The 21633-nt window shown below is 46.9% G+C and overlaps 1 protein-coding gene across 2 annotated transcripts in view; it reads right to left on the bottom strand.

Annotated features, from left to right (window-relative positions):
* The window catches only part of CRPPA (CDP-L-ribitol pyrophosphorylase A), a 53575-nt gene extending 48236 nt beyond the window's left edge, over window positions 1-5339 (bottom strand). The window contains exon 1 of one of the 2 annotated variants that reach the window (XM_035128980.2): window positions 4808-5339. In XM_035128980.2, the coding sequence (XP_034984871.2) occupies window positions 4808-5013 (206 nt within the window). In that variant the 5' untranslated portion in view covers window positions 5014-5339. The remainder of the gene's footprint in view (window positions 1-4807) is intronic. The other variant, XM_060280743.1, reaches the window with a different exon arrangement.
* Window positions 5340-21633: the final 16294 nt, after the last annotated feature.

Below are 21633 nucleotides of genomic sequence, written 5' to 3'. Positions count from 1 at the left end.
ACCCACCCAGGATGGGGTCAGAGAAGGCTTCTTGGAAAGAGCCAATACAGATGAAAAGAGAGAAAGGACATTCCGGGTGGCACAAGTGGGGGACTAAGCTAAGAATGAATGAGCATAAGTTGGGGTGACAAAACAATGCTCATTCATCATGCCAAGGTATGCATAAATACCAACATATGCAGAAATTAGTGATAATGGAATATGAGTCAGTGTTAACCACACACACTAGTGTTTCCACTGCTACCACCACAGGGTTTTGTTGGGGAGAATGGTGATAAATCTCTTCCTCTGGCACCATTGGCATATAATAGGGAACACTTGCAGGGATTCATCACAGTCAGTTTAAACCGATATGTTGATTTTGTGTGGGTGACAGCATCGCTCCGTTCCCTTCTAAAAACTGTATTTTTAACTCGGCTTCTGTGCTGTATATTTTGTATCTTTAAACAAATTCACATGCAAGTGCTCTCTTCTGCCCAAGTGTGAAGGCTTTCTGGAACAGAAAAACACTCCACTCCTGAACTCGGAGACCTCTTTATTGATTCACATAAACAGCCATTGTATTAAAAACAATCTCAAGGGCTAAGCCCTGGCAATTTCTGACTCTGTATTCCCATTACCCACCTTAACACACTGTTTGAAAAACTGCTGAGTACAACCCTTCTTCAAATATCCAAGTCATTTTCTTTTCTGCACATTTGCACATGGCAAAAAAGTCACTGACTGAATCATTCTTCACAGGCAAACAGAGTTTATTGTAATCCGCCACAAACTGTCCTAAAGCGGACAGGGTAGTGGTGTGCAAAATTACAACTTATGCACCTGCCAAACTATTAAGGCAACACATTCACTCTATGAGTAACAACAAAGGTAAAGAAGGGCAAGCCACAAAGGGTGGTAGGCAACACAAATGGGCTACAACAGGGGCAGAAAGAATGTCATTAAAAATGAACATGAGAAGGCAAGATTGAATTCAACAGATGGGGTAGTAAGCATGCACTGCGTTGTTTCAAAACACAATAAACTTAACCTGTCAATGTTATTTCAGGCTTAGTCCTGGAATCTATTTTCAGCATGCAGGTCCTCAATCACATATAAACCAGTTCATTTCCAACATTCCAACAGACTCTCATGCAGAATTTTCAACCTTTTCAGACTCATAAGCTCCATTAGCCCATACATGCAGTACAGGACTGAGCCATAATTTACCTCCATATGCAAGTAATGCTGACCCACCTTAGGTCAGGATACAATCCAGCTTTGAGTCCTGATCAGCTAGTGAAAGACTATTACCCTAGTGCGGCTAAGAACCCTGGACTGGATTATGCAAAAAAAGAGAAAAGCTATACAGAACAGGGGAGGGCTTGATTCTCAATGGAATACTCTAGAGCAGGCATGTCAAACCTGCGGCCCTCCAGATGTTTTGGACTACAATTCCCATCTTCCCCAACCACTGGTCCTGCTAGCTAGGGATCATGGGAGTTGTAGGCCAAAACATCTGGAGGGCCGCAGGTTTGACATGCCTGCTCTAGAGTCTAGATTACAGGCATCCCCTCACTTATGCAGGGGTTATGATCCCTGCACCCTCTAAAAAGTCTCTAAACATCTATTTTTTCTGCTCTCCAGTTCGCTCTCAAACCCAGGCCAAAATATCTAGAGTTGAAGCTCTGGGACCAGATGGAGGCATAGCTGCCAAGTATCCCGTATCCGCCGGGAAAACCCCTTTTTTCTCACCGTTTCCCGGCGGTCTCCCGCTTGGCGAAAAATCCCGGCATTGTCCCTTAAATTCGCTTCTTCCCGGCGGCCATTTTTCTGGTGCCGCTTTGCCCTTCTATGGGCACCAGAAAATGGTGGCGCCGGCGCCGGAAGTCGCTTCCGTGCACAACCGGAAGCTGCGTGACGCGACTTCCGGTGGCGCTTCGCCCTTCTATGGGCATCAGAAAATGGCGGCGCCAGAAGTCGCTTTTACGTGTTTCCGGTCATGCGCGGAAGCGACTTCCGGCACCGGCACCACCATTTTCTGGTGCCCATAGAAGGGCGAAGCGCCACCGGAAGTTGCGTCATGCAACTTCCGGTCATGCGCGCGCTGCCGATCCCGGATCTTTACAATCCGGACTTAGCAGCTATGGATGGAGGTTGGAGGACACACAGCAAAGTGGCAGCGGTGGCTGCTGCTGTGCTACCCCACATGCCACCTATTAGGTAAACAAAACCCCACTGTGCCACAGGTCTCTTTGGGGCTTCCTCCGCCCTCTTCAGGTTCTGGGGAGGGTCTCCTTGTAAGCTGCGAGGACTCTCCAGCTCATTCCCACCACTTCCTGGTACAGTATGATTTTATTTATTTATTTATTTATTTATTTATTTATTTATTTATTTATTTATTTCCCAGCACCATGCAAGCAGAACACAGGTAAGTGGGGGAATGCTTGTAAGTAATCAGGGCCAGGGAACAGATTTAATGCCAATCACAATAATGTATCCAAGTGAAACCCTCCTATTTTATCTATTCACCCATGGCTGTCCAAATTTTATGGTATCCATAACTGAAAGCAGTCCAGACTAAAATGACTGTATGGCTCCCTGTTTGCACCAACTGGGTATAGGCTTTCATATCAGCATTTCCGACAGGTTGAAAAAATGACAGTTGGAGGAGCTGGAGCAATAAAGGCCTGCCATGAATAGCTAGGAAATACAGGATGGGGATGGTAGCTATTCTAAAATATTAGCTGTAGAGTTAAAGAGTACAACTGCATGGAGTATATTCTTTGTGGGCTCTGGCAGTGTCTCTCCAACTTTTCAGGCAGGCCTCTTTTTCCAGCCATACCAGGACTTGGCAGGGAGAAGGACTTGGGACCCAGTGCATGCAAAATATGTGCTCTACCAAAGAGTTATGGCCCCGTTCATCACATTATTTGTTGTTGTTGTTTAATCGTTTAGTCGTGTCCGACTCTTCGTGACCCCATAGACCAGAGCACACCAGGCACTCCTGTCCTCCACTGCCTCCCGCAGTTTGGTCAAACTCATGTTCATAGGTTCGAGAACACTGTCCAACCATCTCATCCTCTGTTGTCCCCTTCTCCTTGTGCCCTTAATCTTTCCCAACATCAGGGTCTTTTCCTGGGAGTCTTCTATTCTCATGAGGTGGCCAAAGTATTGGCGCCTCAGCTTCAGGATCTGTTCTTCCAGTGAGCACTCAGGGCTGATTTCCTTCAGAATGGATAGGTTTGATCTTCTTGCAGTCCATGGGACTCTCAAGACTCTCCTCCAGCACCATATTTCACATTATTTACATCCTTAAAATTACTGATGTTGGGGTTTCAGTGCCGTATTTTCCCCACATAATTATTTCCATTTCATAATTTCATTAGTAACAGTAAATAGATGTCAACTAAAAGTAAATATTAGGCAATGCCACTAGCTTCAGTTACTAAACAGTCATGCTAAATTAGATTACTCCCTAGGACATCATAAAAATTTCCAATGTAAATTACCCTAATTCCAATTCAATTTTGTTTACAGTGGTACCTCTGGTTGCGAACGGGATCCATTCCAGAGGCCCGTTCGCAACATGAAAAGGCCGCATCCTGAAGCACCATGTCTGCACACGCGCATGACGCAATTCAGCACTTCTGCGCATGCACGCATGCCAAACCCAGAGGTAACCCGTTCCAGGACTTCTGGGTTTGGCACATCCGAAACCTGAAAAGATGTAACCTGCAGCGGATGTAACATGAGGTATGACTGTATTTTTTTAAAAAAAACCACATCACTGGCAATGATTTTTCTTTTCTTCCCAACAAACCTACTTTAGGATTTGGAATTACCTGGAATATGAAATGACTTGGAATATAGACAGCTCCATACTCAAGATCAGGCAGCCCCAAACTGCAGCCCTCCAGATGGTTTTGGGACTACAACTCCCATGATCCCTAGCTAACAGGACCAGTGATCGGGGAAGATGGGAATTGTAGTCCAAAACATCTGGAGGGCCGAAGTTTGGGGATGCCTGCTCAAGACCATTTACAGACCAAACCTGTGAATACTTTGAAATAAGCCGATTCATTTTAAGCAGCTTAGGTGTACTCAGCTGCATAGGATCAAATTCCAAAGCTGCAGTTCAAAGCACAGGAAGAGCTTCCCTGAACTTAGTGGGACCTCCAAGTCAACATGTACCATGTATGCCACCTTGGGCTCCTTAGAAAAAAGGTGGGTGTAAGTGTAAAAGATAGCTGAAATAAGTACAACACATGCTTCAACTCCTATTAGTTATAAGGAGCACCCAGAACTGCAAATACTGCAAATAACCCTTTACTAGCTGAGGCTCCATAGGACAAGAGGTCCAAGTAGGTGGGGCTTATGAGCCAACTTCTTGCCTTTGAACATCTCCCTCATCTTAGCAATAAAGCCCTGGAATCAAGGCTGCAAAACTCCTAGTGTTTAATCAGAATAAGCACCCCTGTATTCAGCAGATAAGTAAGCACGACTTTGAAAGCCAATCCTCCTGAAATCAATAGGTCTTTTCAAGTGTGCACATAGTAGAGAGCTGAATTTGATTTCCTTACTCCCCTTCCTTTTAAAATGTTTATAAGTAGGTAAAATTGTAAGCTTCCAGGCACAGCTGCGTTTTATGCGTTGACAGTTGTATTATTTCTCTCGGAAGGCGAGGGTGGGGGGGGGGGGCTGAGGTATGCGCGCCATTCCTGTCAGCCCCGGAGACCGTGTGCGCATGCGTAGGTGAAGGGAAAAGCCGTTGGCCACGCTAAGTCAGGCCGGCGAGAGGGGAGACTAGGGGGCGGCGGCTATTTACCTTTCCATGGCTCGCACCGTGTAACTAACGAGCGGCCTCCCCAGCAGAGCGCAGAACTGCTTCGGAGTGCAGCCGCCCAAGCGCTCCCCGCTTCCTCCGGCGGGGAGCACCGCCGCCACAGACACCGGCGGGCGTCGCTCCCGAGGCGCCTCCGAGCCCCTGCCGCCGCAACTGCCCTTCCTGAGGTCAGTCACCGGCAGCTCCATGGTGGAAATCCTAATTGTGGCTCCTTTTCTCCCTTCCCCACCCCGGAAGAAAAGGTTGTTGCGCGCGCGACGGACAGAGAAGGGGCTTGCCTCGAGCAGCCGCAGCCGCCCGCCCACCTCACTTTTGACCCCCAAGCCTGTCTGTGAGTCGCAAAAAACATCTCGCTCGCTGTGCCGGCTGCCTGGATAGCTCGCCCTCCTTGAATTGATCTCTTGCCTCACATATCCTCAGCAAGCCACCATCCTTTTACTTGCTGATCATCTACCGCCCTCGGCATTTTTTTAAAAAATTACTTTGTTTTTAAGTGGGTTTGGCTGGCCCTTTAAATAGCCCCTCTTAGAAACGAGGGAGGGAAGGAGAGAGTGTGACGCTTGCGTTCTTTCTGCGCATGCGTCGTGCCCATTTGAAAGGGGGGGGGGAAAGGCTGGGATTCAAAGCGGAAGCCACATGCCTGCAGTCGGCGTGACACTGCCTTCAATTTAACGTCTGCGACGTTGTGGCTAGACATGGTTAGCTTGTAGAATGTTTACGTTAAGGATGTTGCGCTAGTTTCCTCACTACAGCTCGATGCATATGTAATGTTTCAGCACAGAGACTAGTTACTTGTTTTGTGTCACTCTGCAATTCAGGAGCCTGGGTTGCAGGACAGGACAAAGCAAGCTAGGGCGTGCAAGGAGTGCTCTAGCTACTTTGCAGCTTCCTGGCCATTTGTGCTGCCTCCTCACGTGCACTGTGCACATGGGTAGAGAATGTGATGCCCTTCAGATATTGCTGGACTTCAGATCCTTTCAGTTCCAGCCAGAATGGCCAGTTAATTGGGGAAGAGGGGAGTTGGAGTCCAGCAACTTCTGGAAGTCACCATGGCCCATGGGCATAGCTGAGTAGGCAGCTGCCCCCACAAAAAAATCCTGGCTATGCCCATGCCATGGATCATGACAATTCCAGGGTTCGCATGTTGATTGAAATGGGGGTCACAGGTGAGCTCTCTTCTTACTAAACACAAGCTGTAGCCAAGATCTCTAATGGTTTTGAGCTTTATAATGCTGTCTTGGGATCTGTGCAAATTGTTGCTAAACGGCACCAACAGGGATAAATGCTGCAGAGTAAACTCAAATTAAGTCAATGGAACTTAATTCAGAGTTAACTTGTAGCAAGTAGTTGTGTTGATTTATTCTGGAAAAGCCCAAAAGAATGATATAATAATACCAATATTAGAGCTAAATAAAACACCACTAGGTAGTAAGGTGGTTCTGGGAACTTCAAAAGCTTGTTCACTGTATTTTGATATTTTTTAGTTTACTTTAATGACGTGCTCTGGTCCATGGGGTCATGAAGAGTCTGACACGACTAAATGACTAAACAACAACAATGACATTAGTAGAGTGTTTGACTAGCAACAGGGAGACTGCTGAGTTCGAATGTCAACTCAGCCATAAAGTTTACTGGGTGACAATGGACAACTCACTATTTTTTCAGCCTAATGTAATTCAGAGGTTTGTGAAAATAAAATGAGGCAGGGGAGAATTTTTAGCTCCTTGGATGAGATATGGGAAATAAACATAATAAATAAATTGGCATTCATAAAAAGCTTACCTGATTTCAGCATTCAAAATTCTCCAGGCGCATTTTGTAACTGGCTACCGACCATTTGCACCCAAGAGAAGATGCCTGGATGCCAGGATAGCTCCTGACGTCTCTACCATACCGAGGTGCATGCCTGAGGGTCCTTGGATCTTGACTATTTTCATACACTAGCAACACATCCTGTAGAATATCCATTATATTTTCTCTGCACAATCAGAATGAATTTCGTCTGGTCCAAAAATGGCAACTAGGCATTCTGTTTTGGCGACTGTAACCTTGGTTTAAGGAGCCATTTAGCGCCTAACATCTGAAGCAGGAGAACTAATAACACTCCAAGAGGCTTATGTAGGTACTGAAGCACTTAAGGTTACCGTTAATTCTGCCAAAAGATCAAAGTGTCTGGATGTCAATGTAAACCATGGCTAGGAAGCCTGGACTACCTTACTGGACTACAACTCATGTCATCTTTTACTATTCACCACGCTGACTGGGGCTGATGGGAGTAAATCTTGCAAATTCTGGATGCTCCCCAATCCTGAAGTAAACTCTTGTTTCTGACTTTTATTCATCTGAATGACACTTCCAGACTGACATTTAGGGAAGTGGGATAGAGCTAACTATACCTCTTTGTTTCCCATTAAAATGCTCTTGACATGTGTAAATAGTCCTTGTGCCCTACAATGAATGGCAGCTGTCTTTAAATATTTCAGTACAATTGCTTATTCACTGTATGCCCAACAATATAAGCTACTGTTGATATTTTGAAAGGCCAGGGCAAAACTATAGCTTTGAGGGAGTTCCTGGTTTTCTGCTAAAAGGTGCTCATTGTGCACTGAGATGGAAGTTAAATGGTTCCTTTTCCCAAGTTGCTTATGCAACCAACTGGTGACTGCAAACACTTGTATGTATCAGTTGGACCTTTCTGTATTAAAAGAGCTACTAAAGAAGGTATTTATTAATCCACAGCAATAGCTGCCATTCTATGCACACATAGAACACATTGTGGAGACTAGGATCCCTTCCTTAAGAGATAGCATGCTGGACGTGCATTTGTTTACTTGACAACACAATCCTATGCATGTCTACTCAGATGTTAGTCCCATTAAGTTCAGTGATGCTTTATCCTAGATAAGTGCTTATAGGATTGCAACCTGAAATACTTAGTGACCTGGACAGAATCTAGCAAAAATCAGTCATGACTAAATTCCATTGAAAGCATTTCATTTCCATTGAAAGGGCTGTCAGCTGACCCCAAAATAGGGGTGGGCCATGCAGTTCTGGAGAATGGGAATGGCATCCTCCAACCTAATTCTGCCCTTCAGGAAACTACTACAGTATAAGTTATCAGGGGAAGCATGAGCAGGCTGATTCCTTCTCTTTCTCAGCCCTTTCCTTTCAGTTGGTTGTTTTCAACTTACACTCCACATTTCCAGTGTGTCTCAGTAACCAACAAACAAAGCCATGGGAATCCAAGCAACAGTAAAATAGAAGTTATTACCGGTATTAGCATGTATAATAATAATAATAATAATTTATTATTTATACCCCGCCCATCTGGCTGGGCCCCCCCAGCCACTCTGGGCGGCTTCCAACCGAATATTATAAACAGTACAGCATCAAACATCAAATACGGTAGTTACTTATTGCCTTGACATCTGCTGGGAGGGTGTTCCACAGGGCGGGTGCCACAACCAAGAAGGCCCTCTGTCTGGTTCCCTGCAACTTGGTTTCTCGCAATGAGGGAACCGCCAGAAGGCCCTCGGTGCTGGATCTCAGTGTCCGGGCAGAACGATGGGGGTGGAGACGCTCCTTCAGGTATACAGGACCGAGGCCGTTTAGGGCTTTAAAGGTCAGTACCAACACTTTGAATTGTGCTCAGAAACGTACTGGGAGCCAGTGTAGATCTCTCAGGACCGGTGTTATGTGGTCCCGGCGGCCACTCCCAGTCACTAGTCTAGCTGCCGCATTCTGGATTAATTGCAGTTTCCGGGTCACCTTCAAAGGTAGCCCCACGTAGAGCGCATTGCAGTAGTCCAAGCGGGAGATAACCAGAGCATGCACCACTCTGGCGAGACAGTCTGCGGGCAGGTAGAGTCTCAGCCTGCATACCAGATGGAGCTGGTAGACAGCCGCCCTGGACACAGAATTAACCTGTGCCTCCATGGACAGCTGCAAGTCCAAAATGACTCCCAGGCTGCGCACCTGGTCCTTCAGGGGCACAGTTACCCCATTCAGGACCAGGGAGTCTTCCACACCTGCCCGCCTCCTGTCCCCCCAAAACAGTATTTCTGTCTTGTCAGGATTCAACCTCAATCCGTTAGCCGCCATCCATCCTCCAACCGCCTCCAGGCACTCGCACAGGACCTTCACCGCCTTCACTGGTTCTGATTTAAAAGAAAGGTAGAGCTGGGTGTCATCTGCATACTGATGAACACCCAGCCCAAACCCACTGATGATCTCTCACATAAACAAACCTATGCAAGTGTATGTATATACAATACAAAAGACAGGTTAGCCAAGCCACTATGGCCACTGTAGAAACAAAAAGTTCTCCAAATAATGGGGCTGATGGGAACTGGAGTCCAATTGCATGTGGAGGACTACAGATTCCCCCCACCCCCACCCTTGCTTCCTCGGGGTTTACTCCTGAAGCTTTCCTTGTGAATAGCTGCAAGGCAGCGGAGGTTTAGTTTTCAGTCTCCTAGAAGTGTAATAATAAGTAATTAATAATTAATAAAAGTTAATATGCTCCAAATTGTATGGTTATTGTGTTCACTAAATATCTAATGAGTCTAAGCAATAAATATCTGTGGTTTCTCTTGCTGTTACATGTTTGTGCAAAGCGCATGTTGGGGAAAGGAGGGAGTATGCACTGAAACCTCGCTGCTCTCAGTTTTCGAGCCAATGGAGTTAGGTCCTGGGGTCTGAAGCTGAACTTGATCCAGCTGCCCCTGCTGATCGGAGTGACTGGAGTGAGAACTGTGACTCAGATTCTTGAGTGTTTATTTTACCCCATGAAATGTGAGAGCCGATAAGAACTTAGCTAGCCCTCATCTGCATAGTGCTGTCTGGGGGGGGGGTTGTGGGGTGTGGTTTTTCGTTATACTAAAACATCATGCAATATTGGAAGATTGGCGTAGAATACTGGGGGCGGTCTTGTACATATATTGGTAAACAAGCCATTCAGATGCTGAAAGGTCCTTTGCATAATTTACTGGGTTTAGAGTTTGTTTCTAATTCTATTTGGGCAAAACATTGGAGAATTTGTCCTTGCCATTCGAAGTCCTCTACCGTCAATCAGTCATTTCTCCAGACAATAGCCGTGCCCCCTCTTCCCAACCCTATACTGCATATAATACCGATGCCTCACAACAAATGTAACTGAAGAACCTGAAGAAAGAGACAATGCAATCCTTTTGAAAATGAGGGGAAAATATTTTTAATAGAAGAAAAGGAGTGTGTGGCAGCCCCCAGTATTTAAAGAGTCCCCACCCCTATTACATCATTAGAACCAGAACATAAACCTATGAAACTAGAAAAGAGCAAAAAATATCAATGTTTGGTCCAGATCCTAGGTATTGCACCCTCACTAAAGGAGACTGTATGGATGATTCACTAAATGATTGTAGGATGACGTGTGTATCTGAGCTTACAGCCTCATATTCTCTTTATCTTATATGCTGCTTTATTACAAGAATGACGACTAGACTACTGATCCTAAACTGAATAATTAGTTGCCCAGCTACCCCCTCCAGAACCCACTGCTCTCAACTGACTCTCAACTGCCTCGCATTCAAACTCCCTTTCGAATCCTCATCCAATCATCACTCACCACCAGAATTCCACAATCTCTCTTTCCCCCTCCCTCCTTAACATTCCCATAATAATTCTGATACAATTACCTTAATAACCCTATTACATTCAATATTTTATACACACTGCTCCCTATAACCATACTGTTAGAAGCACTTGAGCTTCCTATTCCTGGTTCCTAGGAAATGGGGGTGAGCAAACTGCAGGTTCTTCATCCCTGTTCTAAAAAGCAGGTGTCTTCCCCCAAATGTTCCTGGGAATTGTAGATCTGTGAGAGGGAATCCACACAAATCATTTCAGGGAGAGTGATGTGTTTTAAAGGCACATTGGATGCTCTTTAAAACATAGCATCATAGAATTGTAGAGTTGGAAAGGACCCCGAGGAAAGTCCAACCCCCCTGCAATGAAGGAATCTCAACTAGATGATCCATGGCTGATGGCCATCCAAGTGCTGCTTAAAAACCTCCAAGGAAGGAGAGTCACTGCTTCACGCCCTAAGGGCCTCTGGAGCAGGAGAAAACAAACTTGTTCCATGTGACAGCCCTTTAGACTTTAGTTATTGAAAGGGCTGCATGGTGTGGATCTCATCATATCAGTGTTATGAGAGTGTAAGCAACACATTTCTTTCTCCCTTTTCTCCACACCATGCAGAATTGCAATGGTAACCAGAAGGCTGGAGTTTGGAGCCCAGCCAGGGCTGGCTGTGGCGAGGATCCTTGCATTGCCGGGGGTTTGACTAGATGACCCTTGTGATCCCTTCCAACCCTGCCATGCTATGATTATATCAAGCAGCTAAAGGAACAAAAATATGCTTCTGAAATATTTGGGAATCGTAGGAACACTCTCCCCACCAGTGGCTTCCAGCAAGAGCGGCAGTCCAGAACAACGGGGGAAAGGCTCAGAGTTCAGGTAGGTGGAAATGCCAATTGAGTGTCCTATAATGTACTTTGGAATGCTTCCTTCCCAGATCCCCCACCCTCATGCGACAGACTGGTGGTAGTATGGCTGGCAGCCAGGCGCCTGCTGATTCCTCCATTTTCTTTGCAGGGAGGGAGCCTTTCCGCAACAGATACTTTGTTCTGGCCAAATACATGAAGAGATGTGACGACCCTCAGGTACTAGGGCAGAGGGAAGGAAAGGGTCCTTGTGAAACACGTTTGGGGAGTCTGTGGCTTCCAGCAAGTGCTTTTCAGAAACACTGCTCCCTCCAACGGGAGGCTGAGCATAGCCATCACGGCTAGTTGCCGTTGATAGGCCTCTCCTCCATGCAATTGTCTAGCCCATGGGTAGGCAAACTAAGGCCCGGGGGCTGGATCCGGCCCAATCGCCTTCTAAATCCAGCCCGGTGGCAGTCTGAGAATCGGTGTGTTTTTACATTAGAATGTGTGCTTTTATTTAAAATGCATCTCTGGGTTATTTGTGAAGCATAGGAATTCGTTAATATTTTTCCCTCCAAAATATAGTCCGCCCCCCCCAAAGGTCTGAGGGACAGTCAACCAGCCCTCTGCTGAAAAAGTTTGCTGACCCCTGGTCTAGCCCTCTTTGAAAGCCATCCTATCCAAGGTGCTCTTGTGGTGCATCTGATTCTCCTATGCTTCCTTGCTCCTGCAAGGAGATAACTATTGTGAGATCCTATATGGACTGGAAAATATTAAAGAATCAGAGCTTCCCTTGAAGCACAACTGATCAAAGGCAGGCAGATCTGTTAGCATCTTGATAAAGATGCTCAAACGACAAAGGATGGTATCACACCCCGCAAGCGTCTCAGCTGCTGGAGAAAAGAGCAGTTAAGTGGTTAGTGGGGCTCCAGGTTGTCATTTCTGGATCCCACCACAGCCCTTCCAAGTTGCCAAAGAAATCAATGTCACAACAGTTTTTTCCTCGCACCCCATGATCCCATGGTGTCACGGTCCGGCTTATGGGCAGCCGAAGTCCCAGCTGAGGATGTCTGGACTGGGGGCAAGACGGCGGGGTGGGAGCCAAGGGTCTGAGGATCAGGAAGCAAGGAGTCAAGAAGCCAAACGCAGCAAGGCAGGAAGCGTGTTGCTGTGGCAAAGAACCAATGGGAAATGCTGGCCTTATATGCCTTCCAGGCTCTTGCCACCGGGTGCTGTGCGTTACCAGTTGGCCTCACCTGTGCGGCCGCGCCTTGCCTCTTCAAAACAAATTTAGGAAAGCCCCAGTCCTGCGAAGCCCTACTGGCTCCTGCACGCACTCCTGACAGTGGGGCCTTCTCAGACATATGCTGTGTCTGAACCAGCAGATCCCACCAAACCAAGTAATCAAGGACCTAGACAGAAAAGGAGTGTGTGCAGTCATACCAGAAATAAACAAAATAACTAAACAGGTACTAGAAGTCACCCCAGAACTGGCCCTACTGAACATCTTCCAAGATAACAATGCCCACTCACACTATAAAGAGCTCATAACCCACTGACAGCATACGATTCAATATGGATAACTTAACCCGACAACCCCCCTCACCCACGCACAAACAAAGCCCACTGCAGCCAAAGATGATCAACCACATCCTAGGCCACCCCAACCTCTCTCGCCATCAAGGAAACATAACAAGCGAATAGAAAGAGAACTACCCCAAGCGACACTGACAGAAAAACCCCAAGCATATACTAAATAAAAGAACTTAAGCTTCGCCACCCCAGTCCCTCTCTCCCGTCACATTCCCCTTCCAGGGCTGGATTTAGATGAAGAGAGACCCTAGGCTACTCCACTTGGCATCAGGTGCACCTCTGTCATTTCTTTGCCGTTCCCTCACTCTTTGTCTTCTTGTTTTGTAATTAACTTTTGGCAAGGTGGCTTTTGCTTGTTTCTCATGCTCATCAAAATCTTCTCTTAAAAAAATCCAGAAGTGAACTGTACAAACTTGCACAAGAACTCAATAACAGGTCTGATTTCTGAAGGGCTTTGCTGACCTTGTGAAAATGACCTAGCACACGGATATATACTGTATATGTAAGATTTTGCAGACTTTGGCTGTGAACTAGGGCCCCACAAAAAAAAATCAAGTTGGGCCCTAGATTTCAAATTGGGCCCCACTGGCTGGCCCTGAGTCTCATAGTTGCTGGGCCTGGCCCTCGCAAGAAGTCTTGGGTTTGCAATTTTGGGAGAGGGGAGACGGCCTGCTGGTGGGCCGGCGGGCTGGTGAGGCCCCCTAGATTTAGAGGCCCTAGGCTTCAGCCTATTTAGCCTACACATAAATCGGGCACTGGTCATTCAGTTTGACATTCTCGTCCATGTGTCTCTATTAATTCCTGACACTTCATTTTAATCCCTGTACTCCTTAGCAATCATTGGCTCTTAAGCAGAGTCCAGTGTAGCACAGATGTTTTTCCATCTCTCACTGATTTCACAGCATATAGCTTGGTGGTAATGTCTTTCTGTTACTGTTTAATGCTGTTATCCTCTCTTCATGAGTGATTATAGTGTAATGTCCGAGTGCTACTGAACTGACCAGAAGCCGCTGCACTTGTCACCAGCCTCTTCTGAGGTCTAGGCCAGCTGTTTTTGTGCAGCCTTTTGAGTTAGCCGCATGGAACGTACAACAGCTGTTTGTCAATTACTGCTGAGGATTGTACTTACGAAAACAGGTGTTAGGAGAAGCGTGGGGGGACCATTGATTTTCCAAAATTATCTAAAGTAAGACAAGCTACTATTCCAGTTCTGAAAATATAATCCAGGGCATAGGACTCTCACAGAAAATGGAGCCCTCTAAAGAACAGCAACAGTTTCACCCATGTGCATTTCATTACAAATTATCGTAAGTTTATGTGGAAAATCAATTCTCAGGGGGCAGTGGTGGGCGGGAGGAGAGCTTGGTGGGTTGCTTGGTTGTGCAATGTAAGCAACACATGTTGGGGGCAATTGGCCGGGAGGCTTATGCTTCAGCAGTGCTTGCATAACCGGCAGCTGAAACAATTAAAACTGTTTGTTTTTACTGCATTTATATATCGCCTTTCTGCCAAACCACACAAGATGGTTTATTTTATTATTTTATCATAACTGCTTGCAGTCTAAATGGCATGACATAAGGGAGGCAAGGCGAAAATAAGCAAACCGGGGCATCAGCTCTTTATCCTGTTACATAATGACCAGCTAAAATGGCCACTGCCAGATAGAATTGTGTTGGGTTACTACAAATGCTTTCCATGTGGGATTGATCCAGTGTTTGCAGCTAGCTTGCTTATGGGGTAAACTATCAGCATATAACCCCTTGTTTGCAGGATCCGCACTGACTCCTAAAACGCTTCTGGGCCATGTTTTGGTACTCATGTTTAAGACAAGTAGGAACCAGGTTGCATAAGAGACTGCCTTGCCTCTTGCATACCCAGTAACTCACTGTATTCTGCAGGGGAATCTCTTCTCGAAGTTCCTAAACTATCAGAAGCTCCCTCTGCAGCAACTCGGAGCAGGACCCTCAGTGTAGGTGCTTCTGTTTTGTGGAACAGCAGCATCCTGTTGAGATGTGACAGGCACCCATTCTTGTTTTGAGACATTATTCCAGCTGAATGAAAAAAGCTTTGGATTTCTGCTTTGGGTATTTATCTGTATTGTTTAACATGTATCTCTAGTCATTTTGTTATATGGTTGTAAATCACCTTGAAATCAATATGAAAGGAAATTAATTAATAACAACTTTTGACCCACCAAACAATGCAAGCCATAAGCCATGCATTGTGCCACACATATTTTTGTTACCTGAGTTAAATTAGAAAAGTGGATCAAATGCCCAGCATTATGTGACTGATAGGTGCCTTCAGCTTGAGAGTTACTGGTACATCTTATTTACATCTGCTGCTTAGCAAGCAACTTCTCGATTGATCTAGACAAGGGCGTACCCACCATTCGGCAAGTTAGGGCAGCTGCCCTACTCTAGAAGCAGGGCTGGTGGGCAGAGGCGGAGCACAGCCCGGCGGAGCGCGAGTTCGCCATTCCCGCCGCACCGCGCCACACCCTCCCTCCAGCTCCCCGGCGCGCCCTCAGGCAAGGCCAAGCGCGGCGGGGAACCAGGGAGCGCGGCGCGGTGGGCGGGAACGCCGAACTCGCGCTCCGCTGGGCTGGGCTCCGCCTCCGCCCACCAGCCCTGCTGCTAGGGAGGGGCACAGCCCGGCGGAGCGCGAGTTCGCCGTTCCCGCCCGCCACGCTGCGCCCTCCCTCCAGCTCCCCGTCGCGCCCTCTGGCAAGGCCAAGCGCGGTGGGGAACCAGAGAGCGCGGCGCGGCGGGCGGGAACACTGAACTCGCGCTCCGCTGGGCTGGGCTCCGCCTCCGCCCACCAGCCCTGCTTCTAGGGAGGGGCACAGCCCGGCGGAGCACGAGTTCGCTGTTCCCGCCCACTTTGTGGCCCCTCCCCTTCCGTGCCTTGGCCCCTCCCCTTGCCCCCCCTAGTTTTGATCCTGGGTACGCCCATGGATCTAGAAAAGGGTTGGAGAAACTTTTTCAGTCTGAGGGCCACATTCCCTCAGGTACAATCTCCGAGGGGACTCGTGCAAGTGATGAGCAGAACCGGACACAAAGATAGGAGGAGCAATAGATGTGACTTTTACATTTGTGCAATAGTCTACATTCCTGCCACACTAAAGTCAGAGGAGTCTACACATCCTCCACACACACCTCTCCATCCAGGTAAGCAAAAAGCATAATCACAGTTTCCAGCACACCCTAGCTAGGCAAAAACACCCTAGAATGATTCTAGAAACACTGAATTCTAGACAAATGCTCTGCTTGATCTTAACTATTCAACAATAATAAATAATTATTAAATATTAAAATTAAATTATACCCAAATGGTTTTCTTTTTATTAAATCCTATTAAATCTGATTTTTTTTTAGTCTGGAAAAGAAAAGGGGTGAACCAAGAGATGTTTACCTTCTCTGCTACTCTTTGAGATCATTATTTTTCTTGTTAAACATCTCTGTGTGCTTTTTTAATGGCCCAGTGGATCGAAAACTTAGTAAATAAGTTTGATCACAGCATAAATGCTTGTGCTTCAGTATGATTGATGTGAATGTGCTATTCGGTTCCTAGTTAGAAGCGTAGGGAACGTTTGCACTTTTAATTTTTTTGCTAAAGAACTGATGTGTCACTGGCGCAATTTAGTTTTGCTTTCAAGTAATGTAAATGTAGTTCACGAAAAGATTTATCACCCTGAGTTAACGATCTTGATAAAATCTTGCTTCTCTTATCTTTTCACTACTATTTTGGGAAGGGGCCATTGCTCAGTGGCCGGGCTCACTCTTCGTTTGCAGAAGCCCCCCAGGTTCAACGCCTGGAGCTTCCAATTAAAAAGGAATTTAGACAAGTTTAGTGGGGCAAATGCCAGGGGCCCATGTGCCCCAGAAGACTGAGGGTGTTTGCCAGCATCCCTTTCTCCTTTTTCTTATCAGGACGATGCATTGGCAACAATTAGCACTGTGCAGCGAAGAAAGGGTATAGGTGAGGCTGCAGCCACTCGCTAATCTTCACTTCATCAGAATGCCTCTGGGCTCTACCCTAGCAAAAAAGTTCAAAAGAAAAGAAAAAAGAATGGTCTTCCACTCCTGCCACAACTGGCATGTGCTCACCCCCAACATGAATTTGACCTTTGAGCATTCCATTCAAATCGTCAGAACTCTTCAGCTAAGGGCTGACTGTTCAAAACAAATCTTGAAAGGCCCGGTTGTTTCCTTGGCCTGCTAACTCATTGCTGAGGGAGAAAACCACCTCAGGGGTGGTTCTCCAGGCTACTTGCAAAGTGAATATGCTTTGCGTACACACGTGCTAAATCCTGTCTGTGGTGCCTACCCTCATCCCCAATAAAGAGGCAGGAGTCAGGAATATGGATTAAAATTGGCCACAACTTTATTGAATTCAAACGTGGGAAACTTGGCTCAGGCCTTGGCAGGTAACCCTCTCAGCCCCTGTGGCTGAGGATATGCAGGTTGACGGGGCCCGAGAGAGGGGACTGTAAAGCGCAAACTTACACAGCATGCCCTCCTCTGACCCCATCTGGGAGTTTGACCTACAAGCCGCTGCTCCAGGGCCAGGGACTCCCGATTTTTGCCCCCTTTTTAGTTGGGCCCCTGCAACGCCGCCGCATGAAGATAGACAAAGGAAACCTTGCCAAGGCCTAAAAACCGCCACCCGAGGCCCTTAAGGGGCCTCGCCGCCAAGTCCCACGACCGAGTGACCATAACCCGTACTCTGACATCCGAGCCTAACGCCCACCCGGTCCAAGAGGGCCTGCCGCAAGTCATCTAGCCAGAGGTCATTCCCACGCGGGGTCAGATGCACCCCATCGGCCCTGAAAATGTCCATCGCGTCCACCCTAATGGCGGGGTGTGGGATAGAGAACCCCCCAATTTTTTGCATGGTGTTGCGCATTGCTCTGTTAATTTTTTGGACCGCATAATTAATGCGAGAAGGATTGGAAACCCCCCTCCAAGACAGGCGGGGGATTAGATAGGACCAGCCTATTGCCATTGATGGGTACAAGGTGTGGAGCCTCTCCATATCAGCCTTTGCCACAAGGGGAATTGCTGCGGGGAAGGCGAAACCTGCCAATGCAGGGAAATTCCTTCCCGGTCCTGAATACAGCAACCAACTATGCCGCAGCAGCGCCCGCTCACCTGTAACGCAAAACGTTATGCTGTAAAGAAAACACTGTTAGCCTGATGATCGCTGCCTTAGGAAGGAATTTTTAATTATTATTGTTATTATTATTTGGAAAGAAGAAAGTTAACGGAAACACTGTTAACCCGGTGATCGCTGACCTAGGAAGGAAATTACAAAACGCAATTAAATGAGGGAGGGAGGGTGGGTGACTGGAACAGGAAGAAGGACAAAGAGGCTTCGCCACGGTGCTCCTGTCCCTTTTCTTTGGCCTTACTCCCGCCCCCACCGGCCAGGTGCCCTTTGTCTTTACTGGCCGTGTGGCAGGTCATAGGCCCGACGCAGACAGGTAGGCGTCACCAGCCAGGTAAGCCCCGCACGGTGTCGCAAACCTCGCCCACCTGAGGGGAGGGGTGAGGGCGGATATTGCTGGAGACCTCCATCACCTTTTACGTAATTCCTAAGTTCTTTGTTCCATGAAGGATGGTGTAACAGAGGAGGGGAGTGAGGTGAGACTGAGCAGAAATGAGATGGGTGCAATCCTGCTCCATGGAAGAATTTAATAGCTGGAGCAGACAATTCCTTGTACAAGGGTGCTCATCAGGTATTGTTAGAGGAGGGAATATGGGTATTGTTTCCTAGATTTTCTTCCATTCCACATACTCCATTCCACATACTCCATTCCACATATCCCCAAACGTCTGCTGATACAAGGCAGCTCTCCATATCCCTATGCCATGAGTCTTGTGAGGGATGTCTTGCTATATATGTGATCTATATTCCCTTCTTGAGAGCACAAATTGAATAGATACTCATGATGGCATGCCATGATCAGCTGTGAGAATCTTAGCACCCTAAGAAGCTTATCCTGAGTCAGACTGCTGGCCCATTCACTGAGCATTGTCTACAAAGACTAGCAGAGGATCTCCAGGATTTCAGGCATGTATTTTTCTCAGTCCTCGGAGATACCAAGGATCGAAAGCATTAGTTCAACTGCTGAGCCTTGGGGTACATCCTAGGAGTACATCCTATGCATAGTCTTAGCTGTGGGGTGGGGAGAAAAGGGGTCATGGTTTGCATTTTTCCATTGACTTCAGTGGGAGTATGCAATTTACTTCCCTCTTCTTAGAGGGTGGAGAGAAGCCACAAGCAGCAGCAGCAGAATAACAACAGCAACAGCAACAACAAATTATTTATAACCCCCCCCCAATCTGGCTCAGTTTCCCCAGCCACTCTGGGAGGTTCCCAGCAGAATTAAAAGCACAATAAAGCATCAGACATTAAAAACTTCCGTAAACAGGGCTGCCTTCAGATGTCTTCTAAAAGTCAGGTGGTTGTGTGCGTACCTCCCTTTTGCATACGCAGGTGTCCAGCAGCCCACATCCAGTGGAGCTGTGGGCACGCTAATGCAGTGGCAGAGTACCAGCAAGAAGCGACGCTATAGAGGCATTTGGCATCGCGAAACCTTCTTTATTTGCAGCAAACCAAAAAAACAAACATAGCTAGTGTGAGCAGCAGCTTCACACATGTTCTCTCTGTCCGAGAAGCAGAGAACAAAACGAGAAGGTACAAAAGCACACAAAACGGAAGTACCGTGTCTGCGTTCCGTTCCCATATTCCTAACACCATGAAATGTGTGGATCATGAGATCCAACAGCAATGAGAGAATGAAATTACTAACAGGTTATTTTTTCCCCTTGACATCTGTTGGGAGGGTGTTCCACAGGTCGGGCGCCACTACCGAGAAGGCCCTCTGCCTGGTTCCCTGTAACCTCGCAGTGAGGGAACCGCCAGAAGGCCCTCGGAGCTGGACCTCTGCATCCAGGTGGAACGATGGGGTTGGAGATGCTCCTTCAGCTATACTGGGCCGAGGTCATTTAGGGATTTAAAGGTCAGTACCAACACTTTGAATTGTGCTCGGAAAGATACTGGGAGGCTCGTTTGTTCATGCATTGCCATGTTCTTACATCCATTCTTCCCCCGCTTATGCTGACAGTATCCTGCCAGAAGAAAGGCTGCTTTGGTGGTAGACTTTGCTGGCATAAGGGTATCCAGGGGCGTACCCAGGATCAAAACTGGGGGGGGGGGGCAAGGGAAGGAAGGAAGAAAGAAAGAAAGAAAGAGAGAAAGAAGGAGTGAGAGAGAGAAGGAAGGGAGGGAGAGAAAAAGGAAGGAAGAAAGAGGGGGAAAGGAAGGATGGAGCTCCCATCCGCCCGCCCCCCAGCTCAGGCTGCTCCTCCCCCCTCCCACGTTCCTGTCGCTGGCTGCAGCCGCGGAGGGGGCGGAAACAGCCCGATTTCCATAACCTGCAGCGACTTTTCCCCTTCAGTTTTCGGAGGGGAAAAGTGCGGGTTATGGTCCATAAAATACGGTGATTTTTTTTTTTTGCTTCTAGGGGGGGCAGCTGCCCCCCTGCCCTTCACTGGGTATGCCCATGAGGGTATCTCTATGCCCACATAGAGTCTAGTCTATTGTTCCTATCCCCACATAGTGGTACCCCCTTAGGGATAGGATTGCACTGTGAATCATCTTTTCAAAACTTCTGGCCCAGTTTCAGCAATCATTTCTGATTTAAGGAATATGTGTAAAAACCTGTATCCTTGCATGGAAAACAGCCCCTGGCAAAAGTTGTAATACTCCCATTATGAGCCAGGATTATTTATTTATATTATTTCTTTCATAAGCGCTTTTTTTTTGGTGTGTTAAATTTACAGCAACTCTTACTCACCCTTCGAACATCCTTAATCCTTTCAGAAGTATTCAGTTGGCCACCGTGCTTCTCATCTTCTTTGGAAGTGAGAGTAAGAGAGAGAGAGAGGAAAGGAATGTACTTGGTCTGCCAAAAAGAAAAGGGGGAAAAATCACGGAAGAGGTCCCTTGGTACAGAAAGTTAGCAGCCCAAAAAACTTTTTGTTATTTGAAATAAGATTAGTACATGAGGAATGACTGCAAGTGTCACCAAGAAGAGTAGAACACCATTAGAAACAAACCATAACTGTTTCTCCTGTGTATTTTTCCCACCCCCACTCATACATGCATAACTCAGAGTGTTTTATGGATCTTTTCCTGATTTTATCTTATATGTTGTACTCTGCCTTGCTATATTTTTATGAAAGTGTGGGTAATCCATTCATAAATAAATAAATAGAATAAACCATGAGGCCACCTCCTCCCAAGTGGAAGAGTGTAGTTATGCTTCCTATCTTGTAAGTTATATAAGACTTCCATAGGTCTAGGTCCCTGCAAAAGGATGTCTCCAGCTAAGTTTTACTCAGAATAGGCCAACGAAAATTAATGGACCTAAACTAGCCAAGCCCATTCATTGTCTATTCTAATTAGGACTAGTGTTGGATACAACTCAATGACCGTCTTCCTGTAGCTGCCTTAGGAGGAGCCGTCAGGGCCCTCTTGGAGCTGTCCAAGGTCCTGTTCTTGTTTGCCCTCTGCTTTGACCTGCCTTCACTGGACAGTGCCTGCTTCCCCAGTGAGCCTCAACCTCCCACAAATCTGAAAAAGCAAAAATTGCAGATTAAAGCTGTCCAGTCCAAACGGGGATTGGGACACAGGGATAGGGGACCTCAGCTGTTTGTTCCTGCTTTCATCAGCTGTTTTTTG

Source organism: Zootoca vivipara, chromosome 12, assembly GCF_963506605.1.
Source record: "Zootoca vivipara chromosome 12, rZooViv1.1, whole genome shotgun sequence".
In the NCBI taxonomy this organism is placed as follows: domain Eukaryota; kingdom Metazoa; phylum Chordata; class Lepidosauria; order Squamata; family Lacertidae; genus Zootoca; species Zootoca vivipara.
This window is presented reverse-complemented; position numbering and strand designations above follow the sequence as displayed.